Raw genomic sequence first — 26,288 nt, 5'->3', positions numbered from 1 at the left:
AAATATTTCTTCCTTCGCCTTTCTTACTCAGTGTAGAAATAAGATACAATTTTCAATTTTAGCTCATTGTAAATAAAATGAAATGCTAAATATTTCGCTTAGAGCATGCAGCTACGATGTTTAGTTTTTGAGATACTTTAATCTAAATGCAAAACACATCAAGGATTGCTCTTCACACTTCCATTTCATCTGAGCGTTCCCTCAGATAAAACGAAAGTGATGTTTTCAGAAAATGATTCACATAACATATACCAGGTAATAATAAAATTTAAAAAAAAAACAGAATTAAATTTATTTTATTGAGTAAATAATTCAAAAATTACTTTTCACTCAAACATATTTCATTAATATCACCATTAGTATTGGGTTTTATATTTAATTCTAATTGTTTGGCACTGCATAAAGGCATGTCTAAACTTTCTGTCTCATCAAATTTTGAAAAGTCGACAATAAATCCAGAAGAATCACTGCAAAATAAAGTAATAAAAATTAATGGAAAGTAATTATCTTATAATTAGATTTTTTTAAGATAACAGTTACTATTAAAATCAACATAAACTATGAAAGAGTAATAATTCAAATGAGATTAAATAAATTTCTTTCAAGTTCCACTACCAATAAACTTACTTTAACATGCTGAAAAATATTTACACTAATTGAATCAAATTATATTAAAATTCTATTCCCAAACCTTTCGAGGATAGTCCTGAACCGATGTCCCCAAAGGATGTCACATGGTGCATAAGAACACCTTACTTCAGTTTGCTGACCAGTGGTTTCTGCAGTACATACCAGACTGACTACTATTTCGATATCTGACTTCATCAGATCTAATGGCGATAAATCAAATAGGGGACTAGAAGTATCTATCCTATGGACCACAGTTACAGGCCACAGCAGAAATATTGAATCCCTTAAAACAAGATAAATTAAAATGTAGCTTGCTTAATAATTAATTATTAAGGAGCCTAAATAATTATAATGTTGATACAATTTTAAAACTAATTTATTATATTAGTATAGGGGTTTCCAAAAGGTTGTCACGTCATTGTTTTGGTTTAATAGTGGTATAAATAAAAAAAAATGTTTTTCGGATTTTTTGCTTAACATGTCCCAAAGATAGTGTAATTTCACCTTAGAGAGTGGCAAATCTTCATATTCTATAATTTTTTACTGGAGAACAGATGTACCGGTATTAAACTGTACTCAATCTATTTTTAATAACGGCATAAGTTTGTTTTGTTTTTCAATATTTTCAAATTTTTTTCTTGAATAGTGACACATTTAGCTTTGGGACAAGCTGGAAGAAGTTTTTTTTCGTAAACAATAAAATATTTGGGTAAGAACTTGTCATTCAAAATTTATTAACCCATCTAATCATAAATGTTTCATTTCGGCCACCCCCTACCTTCCTGTAACTTAAACAACAGAATTTTGTTTTCATTTAATCATGTTTCATTTTTCATTTATATACAGTCCACTCAAACCCAACCAGCCAACCAAAAGTGAAGTGTATCTGGCAATTGAGTTGAAGGCATACTTCATACATTGGTACCATATAGTTTAAAGTATGTTTACTAAATTATTTATTTTATTTCTAACATTTTTTAGAAATATCATTTCTTTTCTAAATAAATTATTATTCATAAATTTTCAGATAATTCAATAAAAATAAAATAGTTTAGGAGGTAAAGTACCAACGATTTCAAGATTTTTTGTTTTATTATTTTGGTACGTTATTGTTCTTAATGCTCGATTTTGTAGATTTGCAAGTTTTGATAAATGACTATCAGTACTTATGACGTGCCTTCTCAAAAATTGTTCTTTTGCCCTAAGTAAAATGCAAATTTATATTTAATAAATAACAGCCGTATCCTGAAATTCTACTATTCATTATATAATAGCCTAAACATTTTTGTTTTTTTACTCTAAATATTTAAGATATTTTTCACTTTCCTCATAGCGGATTTTTATTTCTTTATTGTAATGTATGTGTTATTTTTCAACTTTTCTTGAAATATTATATAATTCACAATGAAAATACAACTTAGTTAATTTTTTTTTAAATATTGAAAAATGGATAAAGTACTTGAAAAGTATGTTTATTTAGTAAATTTAGTTCCAAGAGAAACAAATATCTAATATAAAAAAACTAGAAGATGAGTTCAATATTTCAAAAATGTACATTTAAAATGTTTAATTGCTTGCCCTATAAAATTAGCATTATTATGTATGATGTGCCACTATTCTAGGAAAACAGTGATATAGACTATGATTTGTGGTCTGTGAAAACTCCTGGAAAAAAAATTATAAAATCTAAAAAATATATACCTTTGAAAATATTAATTTTTATAAAAATGAATTAAAATTAACAGATTAAATGAAAAAGAATTTCATTAAATTTTTCAAGATTTCTTCTAAAACAATGGATTATTACTATTATACTACCATTACCCAGCATCGTCTGCTGACACTTTAAGTTTCGTCACGTAGTTTGGTAAAAATTCTCCTTCCTTAGTGACTTTGGTCTGTATGAGCCAAGCTTTTATTTTACAATCACTGACATAAGATTTATTTTCATCTCCTAACCTGAACATGAAACAAAGCTTTCCTTCTCGCATACAAATAACTGCTTTCTTGCTACAAAAATAAAATAAATAAACAGTCAAAAAAAATTTTTTTATAACCTCCTTTATTATTATATTCATTTACATACATAACAGGGAAATGATATAAATATTTCACTGGTATACATATATCATTTCCCTATAATATGTATGTATATAGGTATAATATGTAAGTAAACAAATATCATAATAAAGGAGATACGAAAAAAAAAAAAAAAAAAAAGCAGTCAAAATTATTTATTTTATTAATTATTTATAAATAAATACAATAGTCAAAATTACATCTACTGTGGGAATCTCTGCTGGGGTTGAGCAATTGTATATACTTTTTATATTTATATTTGTACCTACTAAAATTTTTCCAGAGAAGGGTACGAAAAAAAATCAAAATTAAACAACCACATTTAATTATTTCATGTTATTCATTGATAATTATTAAATTCAATTTGAAAAAAATTTACATCAATCTTTTTAATGTTGTTAGCTGCTCAATTTCGAATCAGACGGAGAAATAAAGAATATATGTAGGCTGTCTTTGGAGTATTGGAGTATAGAACAAAAGAATCTGTTTATTATAGAAAAATTAAAAATAGGATCCTAGATAATATATGAGAAAATAAACAAACCTATATTTTGTTCATGTTGATATATTTATGGTGAGATAAGCAAGATAAACAAAGGTGGATAAATCTAAACTGTAATGATGTTGGTTTTAATCAGATTATGCTTATTCAAATATTTCTTGGTAAAACTAAAAAAAAAAAGTAGGAATGCATTATGTTAACTCACTCAGCACCTAATTATGAAATACAATAAGGATATCACCCAATAACAATAAAATAACAACGAATAATAACAATGAAATATAATAAGGATAAATAACAATGAAATAACAAATAAATAACAATGAAATACAATAAGGATGAATAACAAATACAAATAACAATGAAATACAATAAGGATGAATAACAAATACAAATAACAATGAAATACAATAAGGATATCACCTAAATTAAACTTTAATTTTTAAAGAATAGATTATGAAAAGTATGCCTATGTGCCCTAACATCAGTGGTTAATTGTATCAATACTATTTGTTTGAATTATAGATTTATCCATCAATTTCTGCTTCTCTGTTTAAAAACTAATTATTTATTAACTAATTAAAAGAATTATTATAGAACAAATCCTCTCTTAGAACCACACTTTCTGACAGTAAATTTTTACCCCCAAAATACTTCATTACTTTCACTATCTTCTACCCAAACCTTCACACTGGCTATGTGGTGTATGACGGTCTCTCGGGAATAAAGAGAAGAGAAGTGTTTCTTGATTGGGTTTACACTTTTAAACAGAGTTAGAGTGGTTGTTCCCCTCCTTTCGTAGACAATATTTCCGTAGAATATTCCTTCACCAAATAATAAATAACTATTGTCCTTCCAATGTATACAATATCACTTCCAGTCTTCTATCCATTCCCTCACCACAATATCTCATCATTATGACTTTTATAAAAAAAATTGCAGATCTGCCTCATTTCAACACCCCTTTATTGTCTGCTTCACAATTTTATAAAATTCTTTCTCTCTTAAAATCTGGCATGTCTCTTCTATAGGGACAGCTCTGGTTTTATTAATTACAATTTTCATGAATCTGAATTAATATTTCATTCAGTCTCAGTATTGTATTTTGCCATGAATATAATAAAAATTTTTTCATTCCATTTAATTTTTTTATTTTTTGACTAAAATATTAACAATTTTGTTTCTACTAAATATGAATATTCCCTTTATTTTGTTAATTTCTATTTCTAGAATTTTTTCATCACTATATGATTACGTGTATTTATTAATATATATATTTTCTTTGTAGCAAGAATACTATTCCCCCATTCTTCATTTTGTTTCTATATTGAGATATATCATTACAAGGAGGGAAAGATAGAGTGGTTTGATCCCTTACAATAATTTCAAAACCCAAAAAGTTGGAAAATTTGATGTTTGAGAACCAGTTTCAAATTGGAAACATTCAACAAGATTATTATATTAAAAATTGGTTATGAACGCTATTTAGAGAGGTCGATTTTCCAAAAATATTTCGGAAAAGATATAATTCCATGGAATAGCCCCCAGACCTCTAACAAATTGGGAAATTCGGTCGAAATTGTCTCTCCTTTTCCACACTCCTCTTTAATAAATTATTACAGCAACACCTTTGTATATTCTCTTTTTTAAATTATACATATGGATGTATTTTTCTATTTACTGCAAAAGGTCTTTTTGACACAAGGTTTATTTTTTGTATAGCTTTGTTCTTATTATATAATGAGTTATAGTGGCACAGATTTTTTTGTTCTTAAGGGACTTTGTATAGTTTTTTCTTCTATTGTTATTATTTTCCATTTTTTTTTATTATAAGTTTCCATCTTAAGAAAATTTAAAGTTTACTTTTTGTTTTATTTCCCTCTTTTTTTTCAGATATTAAAAATACATTTCTTTTTCATTTTTTATTTCATTCTTATAAAACTCATATTTGTATTTATCCCTTCAGGCCTTTTACTTATTTTCAGGTAGCTTTCATCGGAATTTTTAATCAATTCTAAAATTAACTAGAATTTTTTTTATAATTTTGTTTCTTCAATTTTCTTTCAGTTCTATTTTGTATTTTATTATTTCAAATTTTCTTGTATCATAATAAATTACTTACTTTGTTTTGTCCCTATATCTAACAACATTTTTATTTTAGCCTCCAGCATGAAGTTGTTATATTAGACTATTGCATTATATTCTATATGTTTATTATATATTATAAAACCATGATGTGTTCTGGGTTGAGGATTTGGTATAGAAGTAATGTTTCTAATTTTCTAAAACAATCCTTATCTAAGAAGATAGTCCATCTAGGGGTCACACTCAACCATCAGGTTTTCTCATAACCCATTGAAGATCCAGTATCTACTTTATAGAGGCAGGTTGTAACCATGAGAGGGTATAATAGAGTTAATCCACAACTAATTAGACAAATAATAAATTTTTGCCCTAGCCAGACTCAAACCTAGGCCCTAGAGTCCTCTATCTTACTTCTCAACACCCACTGCGCTACCCCACAATATAAGACACCCAAAAAAGTAAATAAAAACTAACTAACAACGCTATTTTTATTTTTATGCTATATTTATTTTCTTCGTATTTACCTATATGAAATGGCGTGTCCTCTATTTTTTGGTCGAGCCAGCTTAGCAAACACGGCACCGACCATAACACTTTGTAAAAGAACTCCAAAAATACTCTGAAAGGATAGGAGGAAAATCGCTTCAGGACATTCTGTAGTTGGAGCTCTGGTTCCATAGCCTGTTGTATATTGTGTTTCCAAAGAAAAAAGAAAAGCAGAAATGAAATCAGGCATCATCGTGATACAAGGCTCTCTGAAATTGATAATAGTATTTATAAGGCATTACTAAGATCAACTGAGTCATAATTTCTATGTAATAATGAAAATAAATTGATACACCTTTTCATTTGAGGAGGTTAAAGTCAGAGTGGAGTAAGTCAATTTCTCTTCATTTTGAAAAACAGGTGGTTTTACTAGAGTTAATGAGATTAATTCCAAAGTTCTTATTTTGTGTGAGGATCTAATTGAATATTGATATGAAATTTGAATAAAAGTAATTAGGAAGTAAACTTGTCTACATCTTAATTTTAAAAATCTGTACATGACTTACTTCATAATACAAATCTATAAATACAATTGTGGAGGCTGATAAAATATTAAAAAATAGGGAATTGTTGAGATTGTAATTCAGTTCTCTTTTTCTTCCAGCTGTTTAGCCCTTCCAGACTGTATTTCTGGGCTTAACTAAAAATTGTTAAAAATGTCACTTACACACCCTCATTTATAGTTAACAATAAAAACAATAATTTTGATGAGTGACTTATGAGAAAGATTTACGTAGCATTTGGGAGGTGTGGGGTCTAGATTCTACTGATGGAATATCTACTTCAAGGTGTGCTGTGCAGTTGGTTTCATAATATGGAGCATACAGTGGATTTCAATAACCATATACGCTGCACCTTAAGTCGTTATGAAGAGTGATCAAAATTCTAAATTCTGATCAAAATGAATTTTCAAAATTAGTGCATTTCACTGTTATTTCACCAATTCAAAAACATTTAAAATAATTTCAATTGAATAAATTACAACAGAAATAATCAAATCGTATTTATCGAGTTATTTATCAATACTTTAGATGCCTGGCTTTCTGGGATTGAAATCTTGCAAGGGTGTGCATAAAGATCATACTTCATTGTTTTAATCAGCTGTCATCAAGCTACATTTGTTAGAAAAAAACTTCTCATAAAATTAGTAAAAATAATTCTCTATTATTAGCAACTAATTCATATATTGTATTAGTTAATTCATTGTTGCAATAGTAGGAATAAAAATAAAATATATTAATATTTATGAATAAGTTTTGAAAATTCAACACTATTTTTAAAAAATAAAAATTTCAAACTAGAAAAGAATTTGAGTAACAACCGAGTTGGTCATTTCTCTTTCCTTTTCTTTTTGTTTTTTCTTTGTGCTCACAAACGTTTAATTGGTGCCAAAACCCAGGAACTTAAGATACTGAATTAATTTTTTCTTTGAATTTTTTTTGTTTTTTGTCATCTTCAATTTTTTTTTTATGATTGTTATATTTAATTACATGACTATTCTGTGTTCCCAAACCAATATCGTTAAATAATTAGAATAAAGGACTAAATTACCATTGTAACATTACAAAAACTTCGAAACAAAACTGTTTCTTCAAGATCTAATAGTTTTTAAGTAAAAAAGTATTGATAAAAAAAAACTATTTTTACTTACATTTCTGTTTTTGCATACGGACTGACAGCTAGGTCCCCATGAGCATAAGCAATTATCCACCAAAATATCCCAAACACAAACCAGGAACCAACAAAACTGGTTATATATAGCAATATCAAATTCCTCCACCTTATTTCAACAAGATAGGTAAAAGGATCTTTTAAATAATTAGATAAACTTGACAATCTTGAATTTCTTGATTTTCTTGGCAATGCACAGTGTCCAGTTTTACGCACAGAACGTCTGAATCTACTAACCAGAAATTGTGACATTATATTAACATTAAAGATAGTAATTTTAGCAATATAATATGTCAGAAAACAGTACCAATACTGTCAGAACTTATTGACAGCATTTTTTTTTACTAAATGTGAAATTAAAATTAAAGTCAAAAGTAGGTATATACAAATAAAAAAAATCATTAAATTAGAATGAAATGAAGCATAGTTTTAAATTACAAAATCTTATTTTTCTACAATTTTTAAGGTTTGGTCACAAAACATCATTTCTTCCCTCAGAACTACTGAATTGAATTTGATGGTAATTTCTAGAGTCATATTTGATAAAAGAGGAAAAACAAAATCATGGACAGCTCATAAAAACAAAAATTTACACATATTTATTGTAGTGTTATTCTGAATTTAAGGGAGAATGGGATTATGGTTGCGTTAAGCTTTGAGCTTTGCTTAAGTCAGCGGAAGCAAGTTCTATCCCCAGTTATTGAAGTGTCCACTATAGATGGTGAAGGATATTTTTAAAGTTTTAGAATTATATTACTTACTCAAGTAATTGGTTTTGATTTTGAAAAATAGAGTCAGCCCAATAGATGAGAAATTAGGTTGAAGTGCCAAAATAGTTATTGGTGACCCAATTTAAGGCATACTGTTTTCTATTATTTTTTTTAATTTGAATTTTTTACATGTACAAATTAATTCATAAATATAAGAAGTTATTTCTTTGAAAGAGCAATATGTTCTCTGAATTTCAAACTTCTCCTGGAATAATAAAAAACAACAAAGCTTTATAATTTTTGAGTAGAATAAAGTATAAAATATGAATTTTTGTTTCTTTCATGTTTTGAAATGCTGGAGTAATATAATTAAATAAATATTGTTGTGTTATTTTCTATAATAAAAAAGGTTTATATTCAGAAGTTATTATTTTTTTTTTAAAGAAGAGCCTAATAATAGTGAAGTTTATATATACAGAAGAATAATATTTTTTTTTTTACTGTTGCGTGTTAAGCGTTAGCATTACATAAAAAATAATTGTATTTTTGGTCTATTGCATTGCATTTTATGACTCTTTGCAACATACTTAAAGTTTTGTTTAAAGCTCCTGGTGATTTAAAAAATGGAGAAATTTGCCATTAGCATAACAGAAAAAATATAAGACAAACTGGCAAAAAAAACTTGATAATATGGACAAAATTTAATAAAACAACATTGCAGATGGTGCAACAAAGGTATAACAAAGTACCTTCGTTGAAAGAGATAATATTCTTCTTTTTCTTTTAAGCTCAAGCATTTTAATTCATCGTCATTATTGGCTTCCTCGATCATTATATCCTTGTCTGTAAACCTAAAATAATAAAATAATATTCATTTTGTATTTGTTATATGATGTGCATTCTAATTTAACACAAATATTTCAGTTTTAAATTCATTAGATCTACTTGATCCTTTATAATAATATGAAATTCACACTTACCGATTACATTCCTTCTGAGTGGAAACCATAGTCTAACCAACTGCTCTCAAAGATAGCCTACCTTGTCGTGATACGTGTTGTATTATAATTTAACAAAGTCAAGATTAATCTCTACTTCATAGAGATAATGTGATTACAAAACTTTACTAATGCAGATAAAGAATTTTTTATAATCTTTTAAATTGGAACTAAAGCAATTTAATAAGCATTAATTTATAATTTAAACTATAATGATTAAAGCAAGCAGCAAAATTGATGGATAAATATAAACATTAAATGACCTACATTTATCCAATAAAAATATTTTAAGCAACCCACATCAGAAAAAAAGTAGATATAGACTTTTAAAAATTATAACAAAAATGTTACTGAAGCTGTTCTTTGTAACATCATCTACACTGAATTTAAGAGCAGGTAATATGCTATGCATATTCGAAATGACACTGAATAGGCCAACTAACTGGTAAAAAGGCTGGTTGAAATAACAATAGATTGGAAGATTGTAACACAAAACATCCTGAATGAAATATAGCTTTCTTCTCTTCAATTATAATTTCATGAGAAATTGATTAAGGATAAAACATGAATATGGATTAATTTTTAATATAACTTAATTAACTTCCCCCCATAGCACACATATTATAATCTTTAATAGATTATATTAGTGTTGTTGTTAGTATTTTACAGTTGTAATTCAGAATGGTAAATGAATATCACAACAATTTTTAACTATCTCAGCTTAATTATATATAACTTTTGACAATTTTCAATAATTATCAAAGAAAATAATAAAATTATTAAAACTTCATGATAAAGTTTATTTTAAAACATTATTTTACAAAACTAAATTCATTTTTAATAAATTACAATTATGAGACCTTTATATGAAGGATCAAAATTATTTTTCAATGTTTGGTTAGGGTAATTCCAAATGAAATCACCAGAGATCTGATACAATATGTCTCAGATTTTCAAATTATTTTTTTTATTAGTAATACCAACTACATAAAATTTAAGCGTATTTTTTACATGAATAGGTTTTTGTTTTACATTCGAAGAAAACCAAATTTCACCATGTTTGGAATTACATAAATGCTTGTAGATATACAGTAAAGGGATATTTTAAAGGTTATTAAAAGTGGTTTCATTTCAATTAAAACATAACATATTAAAAAAAAAAAAATTTGATTCATGTTAAATTTCGAGATGGAGATATGATGGGACATCAGGTAAATAAAATATAGATGTTTAAGTAGGTACTATAGTTCATCATATAACAAGAAAGAAGAACCTTATTTTCAGTATAAATTTTGCCTATTATTGGATGTAAAATTTATTACATAATAGGATGCACATGCAGATGATAATAAATAAAATTTATTACATAATAGGATGCAAAATTTATCACATGATGGAACGCACTGTTAAAAATTGTATAATTGAGCAAATATTCATCCGGTGTTCTTGGATAAAATAATCTTAAGTACATTATCTTCCTTAAAGTGTAGCATCAGCATCATTAGTTTAGTGGTAGAACACCCGACTAACATTTGCAAAAGTTATGCATTATTCTCAAAAAGTATTGCTTTTGAAAAAATTGTTTTTTTTTCTTTCTAAAATATAACTTTATGACATATTTCATTCAATTGTCAACTTGCAGAGAAATATGTTGAATAAAGTTTTTGCTGGAGATAACAGGTAATGCTTTCAAAAACAAGAAATGATAGTCATCATACCACTTGAAAAATTTAAAAGTTGTCTCTAGACCTAAGTGATGACTGTAAATTATTTTATCTTGTAAATCATTAATCTGTCCTATAAATAATAGTAACAAATGAAATTTGTGATTTTAAAAATCTAATATTGCCTTAAAGTGAAAAATTAAGAACGAAAAACAAAACAGTTCTTAATCCATGGATTTTGTCTTCTAGGACATTTTGGAAATACGGTGCTCCCTCTCATAAATTTATTTAATTGCATTCTGTAAAATTATTCACTTTATATCATTCTGTTTATATTTTATTTTCTATATTCATTGGTTATCTTGTTCTGTTCTTAGTCCTGATGAAGGCTAGAAACACAAGCCGAAACGTTGGCATGATTAAATAAGTAACATCAACTTATTAGTGTTTTATTTTGACCACACCCCCAACCATCTTCTCCTAGTATATTTTAAAATTATTTTGTAATTACTTAATATGCTCTGTGGCACACAGGAGGAAACAAAGTATCTCTGAAACATGAAAGAGAAAACAAGTGGACCAAGAACCATTGTATTTTAGTTCTTAATTTTTAACCTTAGATAATATTAGATTTGAAAAATTTATAAGAGGTGAATTGAATGTTATAAAAGGTCAATTCTTAAAACAAAATATGTTATTTTTTTCTCTCTCAAAAACAGTATCTTTTGTCAATTCCACAATTATTAATTATCATTTTGGCAATATGATGTTTATTATTTAACTAAGGTTTTATCCAATAAAACTGCATAAAAAGACAAAATTTTAAGTGAAAATTAGTTTACTCTTTCATTTTATATGATAGATTATAGCACTTACTTAAATCTACATTTTATTTTCCCAAGACCATTTCTACATCATTTCTCCATTTTGAAATTTGATATGAATCTAACTTATATAAAATAAAATAACATGCATTAAAAAAAAATTAAGACAGTGTGTTTGAGATTTTATAAATTTTGAATTTGTACAAGTAAAAGTATTTTATTTCTGTTTACGATGTTATATTACATATCAAACGAAATTAAATGCAATAAGCATTAAAATTAGTGCTCAAACATCACCTTTGCACAATTGGTTGTAAATCTATGAGCAATTTTATGATTATGAACATGGTGAATCAGCTATTTGCAACTTTAAAAAATGACTCATGTAAAACATATTTGTAATGTATTTAGCTGATATTAATAATACATAATTTTTTTTATATATTTCTTTATTTAAAAATAAGCCTTGTAGGCCTTACATGGTTATTATATAACATTTTGATGATCCATTTCTAACAATTGAAAATGGTGAGAAATAGTCTCATGCAAAGGACATCGCTAACTATTACAATGTTATAATAACCTAAAAGTTATAAATATTAAAGATAATTAATTAAAATGGAATAATAGTGATAATAAATAAATAAAAATAATAGTAGTTATATAATTGAAAAAATTACAAACAAACCTTTATAATAGAATTCAATTTATAGAATGAATAAAACAAATAACTGTTTTGTATAATGAAAACATAATTTGAGAAAGACAAAATAAAATAATGATTGTAATAAAAAAAAAAAATAATTAATGGATGAATATAAAGTTCATAACAGAATGTCTTGCAATAGATGATAGTCGTTGAGAAGAAGTAGGTATTCCTACATAGTAAGTGAATCTTTAACTGCAGGTAACTGTGAAGGAAATTTTGTATAACTTTTTTGATGAATTCATCTATAGATTCCAATTGTAGTTCTCGATGTAGTTGACTAATCCTTACAAACCAAGGGGTGTCTACTACAATTCTCAGGACTTTGTTTTTTAGAATGGTTGTAATTTTTTTTGTTTTATACAGAATGCAACAGTACACAAATAATTATAAAAATCGGAGATTTAGACAGTCAGGCTTCAAGTGATCTCATATTTAGTCAATAAACTGAACTCATAGAAAATAAGAACCTTATAATTACTATTTTACTTTTCACAAATGTTCAATTAATACAATTTAATACTAATACCAATAATACTTTCTACAGATAAAATTTCACTTGGAATTCAGTGCAGACTATTCAATGTGAGTTAAATAATTTTTTTTAGTGCTGTTTCATAACATTTAAATAACTAAGTCCAGAGATATTTTAGAACATTTTATTTAGTCTCATGGTTTGATGTTGTTTTTAATCATGTATGTAAATCAATCATAAAAATTTAAGTCGGACACACAAAACTATTTTTCTAAAGGAAATCACAACAGTAAATTCTCTGAACACATTTGAGACCTTGTCAAAAGTAGGTGAATTTAAACTTTCCCAACATACCGGAGGTCTTGTGAGCATTTCATGAAATTTACTTTTTTCTTAAACACTTTTTGGAAAAGTGAACTCTCTGAATACTTTTTAAAAGCGATTTGGGGTATAGCCATTCATACTCCATACCCGAGTGTCGACAGTTTGAATTAGATTCTCAAATCTTCTAATTTTATGGGTGATTAAATTGTTGGGGGATGACACCCCTAATTTTGATGTGAGGTGTAAATTTATATTTAAGATTGTCCCTGTGGATGGCCGAAACATGGGACAATTGATATAATGAGTGTTGAGACTTAACAAGGATACCATTTGATTTATTTAATAGATAAGGATTTTTACCAAACAATACCAAGTTAATTAATGTCCATATTGTCATACTATATATTAAATAAAAGTTCAGTAAAGTAATTATTTATTATAATCAAAATTATTTGCCAGCTATAAAATTAAAAGATTTATAAAATGTTTTTCAAATAGAAGCTTTATATTTTTATTTTAAGCAAGTTTTTGTAAAAAAAAAATCCTTCTTATAATTTCTTAATTACATAAATAATATTCCTCTATCAACGTTTCAGAGCTCTTCCACTATCTCCAGGAAGAGCAATCTGAAAAATGCACCATCCTGTAATATGTGCATTGCATATTTCTTAATTTTATTTATAAATACATAATAGTTTTATATATTTTTGCCTTTCTAGTAGTAACATAGTCCTATTTATCCATATTAAAATACTTAATCAGAAATTAAAAGAATTACTAAGCAGAATACTTAAATGCAACATTTTCACCCACATTAGTCCCTTACTCCTAACATAAATTTCTTTAAATCCTCCCCTTTACTACTGTTGTCAAGTTATTGCCCAGGAACTTTCCTTTTTTTTTTAACATTATGGTTAACGATTAATTTATTTTCTAATTTTTATTTAATTTTTTAAGACCAGTGTAAACTAGAGACGATTGTAACTATAATTTGTTTATGTCGGCATAATTTATGTTTTTGGGGTCAGTTTTATAATTAACTGTATTTTGTTATATAGATAGCTCCCTTTAAATTTCTGTTTCTGTTTCAAAGACACATCAATAAATGAATATCATGTATGTAATAAACAAATTATAAGTAGGATTTTTTCACAAAAACTTACTTAAAGCAAACGAATTATGTATTTTAGCTTTCTCTTGATACTTGAAAAGAATAGTAAAAATGAGATAACTGACAGATACTGAAGAAAATTTATTTCTTTGACAGAAGCCACAGAAAAACTACTCAATACCATAAAGTTTATTGATGTACAGTTAAAAAAACTAATATAAGATGCTCAGTACATTTTCTTTCTTAATCAGATATTATAAAAAGTAACAGTAGAGAACATGAAGACAGGTTTTGGTGAGGTTTTAATTCAGAATCACTAGAAATTATTAAAACAACTGGCTGAAGAACTAAATAAGTAATGTGTAGGCAAAGTTTCAAAATATATATCAATTTTAAAGCTATTCAGATTTTCAGAGCTACAACAGCCACTTAAATAAGAAGGGAAGGAGGCCTCATCTGAGTATGTTGGTGTGAGGGTTCTAGAGTGCTTGGTTCAGAAGTTTGTGGGTTTGATTCCCACTTGGGTTCTGAGAAATGAATCTTAACATTACCACTTTGAGGCTAAACAGGTTCTCAATGGAGGACTTGAACCAAAAAAAAATATATATACATTATATTTTCTCCTCTGAAGTTTATATTTTAAATAATTTGTGTATACACCATGCAAAAAGCATATTATATACATACAGTGATATTACAAAATTATTACAATGAATAAAATGAAATAGAGAGAGAAATACAATAAACAATACAATAGAAAGAAGGAATACAATACAATATAAAGAGAAATACAAGAGAAAGAACATAACACAAAACAGGAAGAGGTTAGAGATGTTAGAAAATAAAATAGTAAAAATAAATAAACTATAACTGAAAAGAAAAATAAGAAAACAAAATAAAAAATGACATAATATATGAATTGACATAATCTGTAAAATAATAATTTGTAAAAATGACAATTTTTTTGTTTATCTTTATTATTTTTATTTGCTTTTCCGCTCCAAACATTAACATTTCAGGTCTATATTGTCGGTAAACTCTTTAAGTTTTTTCTTGTATTTGTTATACAATAATTGTTCAGGTAGTCCCCTTGCAGTAGAGATGATTTCAACAAAATATATCTTTTGTTGTCATGTATGTAACAGTTCCATAATAAGCGTTGAAAAGTTTGTGGAGTTCTACCGTCGCACTTAGGTTAGTTATTCCGTGTTCTTTAAGAAATTGAGTCAGTTTGTAATTGGTACTTTTGGTTATGTTGTAGTTTTGTGAGCTGATGTTCGGAATGTATTTGTGTAATAGTTGTCCTTTAGTTGACTGTTGTCATTGTCTGTTCCACTCTTTGATAAAGTTGGTTAGTAGAGATTTTTTAATGTGTAAGAATCAGGGACTAATCTATATTCAGTTGTCAGTTGATCATCGCAAGCAGCTGTCTTTGCTACTTCTACCTATAACACCACTATGTCCTTTAATCCAAAGCAATCGAGTTTTTATGCTTTGGTACGTTAGTTTGATGAGGTTATTATGGATTTGTAATATATTATATGTAGAGAAGGAGAGGAATATCGTTCAGCCAATTAGTGAATTCTTTAATACAGAGTTAGATTTAGAAGTGTATGGGAGCTTCAGATATCACAAAATGTTATTTATTTGAAGAGACTCTGAACATCAAAATGTAAACTTTAATGCTGAGGTAAAATTTAGAGTAATTTTTTTGATAAATTAGACATATTATTTGAAAATTATTATATATATGAAAGATGGACCTGATATGAAATTGAAGGGATGGTCAAGGCTGCATTCAGGAAGAAATAAAAAATAGTTCTCAACTATTTGATTATTGCCGACATTTCGACCAATAATGTAAGTCTTCTTTAGGGCTAAAAATAAAAATAAAATAGAGTCCATATAAGAGTAAAAGAGTGATATAAAAAAGATGTATCTAAAGGTGAAGTGATGGTATACAATTGATCAAAAACTTAAACAATATTTTCTTTATTAATTATTAGTCAATAGTTAATATTAAAAATTAATAATTAACATAATAAAGAGTAGTGAATTGATACATTAGGGTATGTATTATTGAAAAGATCTTAATTTAATTAACTAAGGAGACACAATAACTTATAATAATAACAGTTATTATGTCTCCTTAGCTAATTAAATTAACAGATCTTTTCAATAATACATACTCTAATGTATCAATTCACTACTCGTGGTTATAGTTAATTATTTTATTATTAATCTTTATCCTCCTAATTATTTTATTTAAGTTTTTGATAGTTTATATACCTCCACCATTGTATATTTTTTATGTCATTCTTTTACTCTTATATTAACAGTACTTTCTTTGTATCTTTTTATTTTTAGACCTGATGAAGACCTACATTGGGTGTGAAATGTTGGCAATAAATATTTTTTTTTTATCTTTCTATTTTTTATTTCTTCTTGACCCTGGCCACCTCCTTCAAATATTTGAAAAATGCATTGATTTCTGTAATATAGATTAGAAGAGTAAAAAATGGTAGCAGCAAAACAATGTTAACTAATTGACTAACCTTAAATCCCAAGATATCAGTCCTATTGAGCATCAATAAGCAAAATTAAAAATATCTATCACGACTAATCCAAATTTTGAACTAATAAATAAAAAATAGTAAAAATGTATAAGATAGTTTATTAGTTACAAGTCAACAGTATATAAAATATTTTAAATGGTAATAAGCAATAAAGATTTTTAACCACTTAATATTAAATTTTATATATTTTTACTTCCACTTTCCTAGATATTTAATCTAAATTAAGAGGAAACTAATACGATCAAGACATATTTTGAGTCACAATTTTTCAACAGAATTCTACAGTTTAAGTTCCTCTGGGTCCAAATAAGTAATTATCACAAAATGGTCTGTGTGCGAACAGCCTAGCTCAGAAACAAAACTGAAGTTAGATGATTAAGGTAGGTATATAACAAAGATCTTACAGCAACCTTCTTTTCGTTAAAATTGACTTGCTGAAAGTGCCACTTTACATCATTGATTTTAAACTTTTTTTGCCATTCTCAAAAACAGAAAAACAGTGAACCTTATACTTATGCACAATTAAATGTCAGCTAGGTATTATCCTTATTAAAGTATTTTGACAGGGCTTAAATGCAAAATTTTTCAAAATAATATTACTCTAAAGTTCTTATAATTTTGTTAATTTTAAATAATTAATCACCTCTGGTTATTTATAAGAATCAATAATTGAAAAAAAAATTAAAAATTAAATCTGTATTAGTATAAACCATAAAGGGAATGCAGGGGTGCAGTACTTTATTAAGAAGTACTGCTACTAGACTAACGGTTGTGCAAGCAGGAAATTGAAGGGTCCGGGGTGCAGTACTTGTAAGGAAGTACTGTTACTAAATCCACCCCTGTTGGTTCAAATCAAAAAGGTGATTTGATCAGAATCACCCTCAACCATCTGATATTTATTCATCAAGGGTACCCATTTTATGAGGCTGGATGGACCCTGAACTCGCAGGGCTCGCAGCGACAGTGAAACAGGGAATAATTACCTGTCATAGCCAGATTTGAACCTGGGTCCTTAGAGTTGATAGCACAGTTTCTTACCACAGAGCTACCCATTTCCATAATAAGAAACAATATATAAATATAAACTATAAAAGAATTTTATAATTATGAAGAAGATGGTCAATGATTTATATATATAATTAACATAAATGAAGAAAATAAACATTTTCCTACTTCCATAGTTGCTAAGACAGTCATCATGCTTTTTGACAATTTTATTTACAACCATGGAAATAGAAAGCTTTTAATATGATAAGTCCAGGAAATTCAATCAACACTCTTTTAGATTTATAAATTAGTATGTTTATTATTCCACCTTCAATGATGTTTGAGCCTCTATTGAATGAATTTTGGAATAATACTAAATAGTAATAAAGAGATGTTTTTGAGTAAGTTTTTGGAGAAAGAAGAAACAATAGTTGTTTTTTTACTTAACTTATAAAATATAAAACCTTTAAAATAAAATATATTTAGAAGGAGAACTAAGATAATGAAAAATAAATAAATGCTGCTTTGAAACAAGCAAAGATTAATTGCGGACACCGCACCAAATTTCTTTAATATAAAAAAATTATAACAAGTAATTTATTTATTTTAGGATTTGATAATCATTATTTCAAATAATTCCAGGACCCCAAAAGTTTACTGCAACCAAATTTTTTAATGACTCAAAATAACGATAAGTAATTTCAAAAGAATTTTATTTTTATACTGTTTATACAATGAACAGTAGTACATAACACAATTCATTTTAATTATATTAATAATATTTTTACATTATAAAAAGATAAAGATATAAACTACTTGATAAATATTTCAAACACAACAAAAGTAAGGTATCTCGCACATCTTTATTTACAAACTAATGTTTATCTATACAAAACATCTTTTTTTATACAAAGAACAACTGTAATAATTTCATAAGCACATTCAAAATTGAAGTAAAAAGAATACACCAAAATGGCCGACAAACAAAATATTGCTAAAATAAAAAAAATTAGGTTTTAAAATTTTTTTTTTCAGTTCACCAGTCTGAATAGTTCACAATTGTAAATCACACAATCATGTTATTTAAAATTGATGGCTTACAACTTTTTCAGCACCAAGGGTCAGTGCAGACATAAGTGGTTCAACGCAGGAAGACGGCACTAAAGTACCTACAATTTTTCCTCCATCGGTTGTCTTCACCCTAACTACTTGCAAACTACTTCCCTTGGATATGATGTTTTCTATTGTATTCCAAACGGAGAGCACTGAACCAGAAAGAATATTGTAAACTCTTCTACGCAACCCAACATCACAACATTCTCCTAACATGCTTCTTTTGCAAATTCCTCCCCAATATTGATGGGAACAAATGTTTGATGATGCATGATACCTAGCTTGCCAATGTAACTTTGCTTCTGATTTTTTAGCAAGTTTGAATTTTCTTAGTATGGATGATTTAGGCTCTTTCCTAACCTGACGACCTACATTGGGGCGATATATTACAAAGTGTTCAGTATCTGTATTTTTTGATGATTCTCCTTCTTCCACAGCCAAAATAACTTCCCGGTTATTATTTTTAAGCTGAGATAAATAAAATCCTTTAGCTGAATTTGCTTTTTCCCAAATTCTTAACGCTTCCTCCCATGTCATACCTCTTTCAGCTTCCACTCTATGTAATTCGGTTGATGCTAAACCAGTCACATGAGGTCTAATGAATCTCTGTACTGAAAGCCTCTTCAAAATTTGGTCACTTGTAGCAACATCTAGGATGCCAAGATCAAAATGACCAGAATTTTTAGCTCTTTCGATCACAGCTTCCATTGTGTCTGTGAAATATTCAAATATAGCATTTTGGAGATCAACTGAAAGGCCTAAAATTCTGTTCAAGAATTTACCAAGAGATTTTCTGTCAATATCCAATGACACACTGCCATTATCGTTTGACATTAACAGGCCAACACGTTTTAACCCTTCTTCCGCATCTTTCATGAAATCCCCAATGTAAGAAGATGGAGGTGATACTAATCTCTCATTGTTGTAGGGTAAAAATGATTTGAGTGTAATTTCAACGGCCATTCTACCATAATTGTTATCAATATTGAACTTGGACAAGTCTCTTGCTTCAGTTGCACGCCTATCACCTTGAGTTAATGCTCCTAAGCATTCTAGTCTTTTTGCTACTACAGATGCAAATCTTCTTTCTCCACCCAGATCTGAAATGAGTAAAATATACTCTGGAGCATTTTTCTGGTTGCTGCGATGAGTTCTACCAAACTGTTGAATTGCTTTGTCGGCACTCCAAGGCAGTTCCAGTGTAATATGCACTCGACATCTTTTATTAATGGCCCTCTTATCGCTGTGAAGAGAAATTCCTGAGCTAGCAGCTTCAGATATTATGGCAACATCTTTTTCTCCATCCATGAATCTCTGCTTTTCAATCAGATTCATAACCTCTAGTGAAGATTCTGAATCAGATCTTGATTCATACTTAAAGTTTCCATCATTTTGAACTATTCTCCCTTTACGACCAGTCATTTCTGCCACATTATCAGGACCGCCGAGTTCGTCGATAAGTTCATCAAGAGCATTTGGAGGAAGTTGTTTACCAAGCTCTTCTATTTTTCTCAAAAGATTGCTTTTCATTTTGTGAATTGTGGTAATTAATTCAACATTATCATATTGCCATGCTCCAAGACATTGACTATCTGCGTTGTCACTAGAGCTACTATCACTTTCGAAACTGCTCTCGTCAGAAAGAGGAATATTCCAGATCATTCTTCGTCTTTTAACTCTATTTTTTTCTTTTTTCTCTTTGGAAAGAACTTTCGCTGCATTTTTAGTACAAACGTTATTCATAGTTGGTTCAGGAAAATGTTTTTCTACCAGCGATTTTAAAACTCCATAGGCGGTAGAAACAAAATCACTCAGCTCACCATCTTCTTTATCGATTTCTTGTAGTGTTCGTGCTTCTCCTGTAGATTGAAGACCAATTACAACGCATTTACCACATTTCACAGCTTCGCGAGTAATACTCACTGTCTTCTTTACTTTTGCTGAAATACACATGTATTTAAAAAATCTTTGATGTGATCCCCAAAATTGGCTCCAAATTACTGATACCGATGATTTGCTCAATTTAATCAAATCCATAGCTTTCCTAAAACTAACGGCAGCTTCAGCCCACAAAGTTGTGGCGTTGTCGTATACCTTTTTGAACCTTTCACTCAAGCTAACTTCAATAATTTTAAAAATGACACCATGGAAGCTCAACTGCCTTGCCATGTAAAGACCACGCAATTTCATATCCATAGCAACAATTTCCATTACTCCAACACCTCTTTTGTGAAGTATTGAATGGAATTCAGAGAAATCTTTGTATGGTGTGCCGGGTCCCCACATACCGAGCCTCACCATATAGGCCATGTTTTTGGGTTCAGTCGCTCCAGTAGCGGAAGCATATACGACTCTGGCGTTTGGAAGTTTTTTTTGGAGCTCTAGGACCACTTGTCCTGTTTTAGTAGACCTCCCAATTCCTTTGAAGTTCAGATTTTTTGCCTTATGGCATTCGTCAAAAACGAGTACTCCATCAAAATCAATGCCACACCAATCTATCAATTGATGAAATCTGCTTTCAAACAACGAAGTACTTTGAGTGGTCTTCGCTATTACAGAACTGTATGTACAGAAAATAACTCCTTTCTTTATTTTACCATTCTCATCTGAAGATAGTTTCGCATATTTACATTTGTTTAAACTGTAGACACGGATTTTCGAGGCTCCTATGTCAGCGAGATCACGTTCGGCATCTAATTTGAGGTCAGTCATAATGGAAACCCAGATTGCTTTCTTTCTTCCTCGTAAATAATTTTCAAATATGATACCAGCAATAGTTCTACCTTTGCCTACGCCAGCGCCATCTCCAATTAAGAATCCTCCTCTTGAACCGTCAGGAAGCTTTCTTTCGTGTTGTTGACAAACATAAGTGATGGACTCCAGTTGAAGAGCTGACAAAGCACCGCTGGTAATAGTTTCTTCAGGTATGATAAGCTTATACCAAACATCGGCCGGTGGAACACTAGATAATGAAGTTGATTCAACAACCGGATCAGGGTGCTTGAGCCCAATTTTCAATTTTGCAGGCATATAATTTTCGTATGTCTCAGCAACTCCCATTCCTTCTTCTTCATTGTTTTCAATTTCGTTCTGAACCATCCGGGATGGGTTTACTACAAGTGGTGTAGACGAGAGACTAGACTGTTGAAATAATACCTTATTTGCAATTTGAGTTTTAAAATTAAAATGTTTCTTATCAATGAAAATATTTTTATTCAATAAAATTCCATCATCACCGACGATGTCGTTTGGTTTGGCTAAATTTAAGATATAATTCATGCATGAGGTTGATAAAGATTTATCATTCAATAAGGCCTGTTTATCTACAATCAAGGCTTTATTATAACCATTGAATGAAGAGTTAGTAGAAACAACTTGAAACAAATTAGTGCTTTTCGAAATATTACAATTGGAAATCATGCCGATATTGTTGCACCCAACCTCCTGGAAAGGAATTTTTCTTTCTACTCCTCCAAACGATTTAATGTTTAAAACTTCTCGATCCTTACATACCAAAGAGGCTAAATCTTTTCCACCACCAGGGACTTCAAGGTTATCTGGATCTTCAAAATCACTTTCACTACTCATGTTAACCACTTTTATCAAATGACAGAAATCGAAAAAAAAAACCCAATATATGAACAATTAAACCTCACTTTAGAATACACACCCTACTACTAAGGAACAGCTGAAAGAAACTGACTTACCCAGTGTTACCGTACATTATTTGTTTTACCAATCATTATAACATAGGGTATTGATATCAAATAAATAAACAAAAATTGTTAGAGAATATACTAAATAATATTTTTGGATTATGTTCACGTTTGAAACAGCAAAAAATGGTCTCCTTGAAATGTATAATTTTATATATTTTTTACAGTTGGTAATAAAGGAATCACTCTTCGCAATGCCGAATAGATCTACGTTATTTATATCAAGTGCTAGTTTTATTTATTTTTTGTTTGAACCATTATTTTCAGCCAAGAATTATTTTAATATAAATATTTACGAAATTGCGCCCTCTGGTGCAAACGTTGCAATGACATCATATTGATTGAAGCTATTTCATCCATAGAATGTACGTACACACCATCTTGTTCTCATATTATTCAATGACTAACCATTACTTCTGTTTACTCAATCAAACAATTTATTCCTAATAAGATGGTTTCGTAATAAGTTCTTAATTCAAAATTAATGCTATGTGGAAAATTAGTACGTTCCAACATGTTTCTAACCAGAACAGATGTTGATTTGTTTTTTACGTTGTCTTAGATAACCTATAATTATTATCTAATGAGAAGATGTCACGAAATAGCATCCAGTTAAAGAGTATTCTTATAACCTTATCAGGGTAGCAATTAATTTTACAGATGTAATGTTATTCCATTGCATTATTTTTATCCGATTGAGGTTATTGTAAACTTTAAAAAAACATAATATATTTGTGTTTAATCATGAAGAGGGAGCTCTCAGTCAGTTGGAATGACTAAGCGTCAGTCAGGGGAGATACAAAGTAAACAATATTGATGAAGATTCAAAAAAAATATTTAACTGAAACATTACACATAAAACATGTAAGTAAATCTTGTTTTAAGTGACCACCAAAAATTTAATTAAACGTGTTTTTTTTTTCTTTGCTAACTAACTATAACTACCTTTCAATTAAAATGCTCGAGACTTAATTCTGCCATTTTGTGTCGTGTTTGATTTTATTATCAGTTCAAAAATGAAAAAATGTATGAAACTTCCATTATATATTAAAGCCAGTTTTATATCAAAGAAGTTACAGTAAATTAATAATAAAGAGTTACAAAAAGTTTCACTTGATGGAATTGATTTTTCATTTATTTTTTTTCGATTTCCATCAAAACGAGTTCAATAATTTCGATTAAACTCGTCATTTCAACGTGTAATTTTGATGACCTTCAATATCAGATAGGTTTTTTTTCTTTGAAATATTTAAAACATTTTTGGCAGGTGACACAAATTTGGATAACCAACCCAGAAACCTCCAACAGCAACTGACGACGAATAACTTAGGCTTACTGTAGAAGAAAACCCTAACCAAACAGTTAAAAATACTTGCAGCACATCTGAATTCAGGTGTGTCGACAGTTTCTCTACATTTAAAGACCATTGGTAAAATTAAAAAGCTAGATCTATGGGTACCTCATGAACCTAATGAGCGACAGGAGTTGAAGCGTTATCAGATATGCGTTTCACTGCTTACTAGATAATATAAGGAGCCTTTTCCCGAAAGGATGATCACGTGTGATGGAAAGTGGATTAGGACAACAGGTGTCAGTCAGGTCAGTGGTTAATTATCGACTCAAGTCTGGGACTTATACCAAAGCCAATTTTGAAACCAAAAAAATTATTGGTTTCTATGTTGTGGTCAATGGCAAGAATAACTTTTTTTTTTAACCAGAGGTAAAACCATCACATCCATATCGTACTGTAGCGATTTTGACATAATGAACCTAAAAACAGTGAAGAAACTAAACGAGCTGTATCACGAAGCCCTTCCACACCCACCTAATTCGCCAGTCTCATCTCCAACAGATTTCCATATACTCAGAAATTCGGACGACTTTGTTAAAAGTGAAATTTTTAAAAATAATTCTCAGGTCAAAAACGCATTTTCTCACTTCATTTCTTCACAAAACCTTGAGTTTTTCATTTCTAGGATTGAAACGTTGGGGAAAATGTAATAATAACAGAAAATAATATTTTGAATAAAATTGTTTTAATTTCCAAAAGTTGTTTTACTTAATAAACTTTCCTTTTATACTGATATTCCATATGAAACGAATAGTATGATGGTAAACATTTCATGGGTTGATTAACATATAATGCTTTGGATAATTTGTCATTATGCTGATTAGAGTCTAATGTGATTCCATAGCCTTCCTGCGAACTTGGCTTTCCTCTGTACTTGTAAATTCTGATTCGCCTTAGTTACTTCTTTACAGGATATCTGTGAAGAACCGGGAGTCTGGTTAACATTTTCTACTTAACACGTTTAGGTTGTGAAGCAAATATGTAAGTAATTACATAGCTTTAGAATTATATGTTACATTTTTTTATATTAAAAGATACTATGTGTAGGGACTTTGTTTATTAATCATCAGTATAAAATCGAACCGATAGTGAAACTTTATTTATCTAATTTAATAATATAATCTTATAAATTATAAGTAATTACTGCATTTTTTAATGTGAGCACATAAGCGGATGCGAAATAATTTTCTTTAAAACTCTCATTAATTCATGGGTTATCTCAAACACAAAATTAAAAATAAATCTTATGAGATGTGCCACTGTTCAATAAAAGCAACTAAATAAAAACGTTTTTAAAGAAATTAATTAAAATTTTTATCCTCAAATTTCCCTTCAGCATTATTTATGAAATTCAACACTAAAATTATTATAAAATGGGTACCACTGTGTCGGCCATGCTTAGGAAAATATAATCGCCCATTGCTGAAATGAATCTCTTATCATTTTAATTTTTATAATGAAATGACATAAAAAAATAGCTTTTTTTCCGGTGTCCGTGGTAATATAAAACAATATTGTTTATTTACATAATGATTAACACTACACATGAAATTATTTTTCGTAAGTAAGAATAACCCCCATATCATTGATACATATATACTAACACTGAATTGTATGAATTTGTGTTGAAAAATTGCATAAGTGACTAATTTAAAGACATGAATCCATGATCTAAGAAATCTCATTAGCCGCCCAGCCAAATTTTCTGAAAAAAAACAACAGAAAATAGTCCATACGAAAGCAAAATGGTTCAAAGCAACCTGAAATGACTAATAAAAATTTACTCGAAACTTATCATGCTCAATTATGACACCAGGGATATTCATGATGTGTTAAATGTACAATGTTTTACCATGTTAAATGTTATAAGTATAGAATTATGAGCAGCTCTATTTAAAGTCATGTTAAATGCATAAGAGCTCCTAGCGGATTTTCTGAGCAGCCTATTTTATAACTTTTTCTTCCAAAACTTTATATTATTGTTCACTTCTAGGTTTTGATTAAAGTAATTTCTTACAACATGGCTAAATTAAGTGAAAAGTGAAAGTTTGTCCACAGAGTGCCTTGTTGATCTAATAACTTGTGAGGAACAGATTCAAGATGAGCTAATTGACAACTTTCATTACATTATTATTATTGTCATCCATTGCTTTATTAGTTATCAGAACATCCAAAACAATACTAACACGCAAAAAAAAAAACAAAAAAACAAAAAAAAAA

General features: G+C 28.7%; 1 protein-coding gene and 1 pseudogene across 2 annotated transcripts; both read right to left on the bottom strand.

The window, feature by feature from the left end:
* Positions 1-280: 280 nt before the first annotated feature.
* On the bottom strand, positions 281-9,367 carry LOC106685092 (ATP-sensitive inward rectifier potassium channel 12). 2 transcript variants are annotated; one of them, XM_024364305.2, is made up of 7 exons: positions 9,204-9,367; positions 8,973-9,074; positions 7,494-7,745; positions 5,821-6,051; positions 2,455-2,640; positions 692-913; positions 281-467 (listed from the first exon to the last, which is right to left on the bottom strand). In XM_024364305.2, exons 1-7 carry the CDS (start codon positions 9,230-9,232, stop codon positions 320-322), a joined length of 1,170 nt encoding a protein of 389 aa, XP_024220073.1. In that variant the 5' UTR covers positions 9,233-9,367; the 3' UTR covers positions 281-319. The 2 variants fall into 2 exon arrangements, with proteins under 2 accessions (XP_024220073.1, XP_014283070.1); XM_014427584.3 differs by having other exon boundaries at positions 7,494-7,742; positions 9,204-9,361.
* Positions 9,368-18,732: 9,365 nt separating this feature from the next.
* On the bottom strand, positions 18,733-23,334 carry LOC106685098 (protein strawberry notch homolog 1 pseudogene; annotated as a pseudogene).
* Between the last annotated feature and the right edge of the window lie 2,954 nt (positions 23,335-26,288).

Source organism: Halyomorpha halys, unplaced genomic scaffold (assembly GCF_000696795.3).
Source record: "Halyomorpha halys isolate HHAL.00 unplaced genomic scaffold, Hhal_1.1 Scaffold657.1, whole genome shotgun sequence".
Lineage (NCBI taxonomy): Eukaryota > Metazoa > Arthropoda > Insecta > Hemiptera > Pentatomidae > Halyomorpha > Halyomorpha halys.
Note: the sequence above shows the minus strand (reverse complement) of the source record. Positions and strands in the feature narration are given on the sequence as shown.

Coding starts and splice junctions, on each gene's coding strand:
- LOC106685092 (XM_024364305.2), bottom strand. CDS start 9,232: ATGGTTTCCACTCAGAAGGAATGTAATCG. Junction 9,075..9,203: donor ACTCAGAAGGAATGTAATCG/GTAAGTGTGAAT, acceptor TTATTATTTTAG/GTTTACAGACAAGGATATAA. Junction 6,052..7,493: donor CCGTATGCAAAAACAGAAAT/GTAAGTAAAAAT, acceptor TATCAATTTCAG/AGAGCCTTGTATCACGATGA.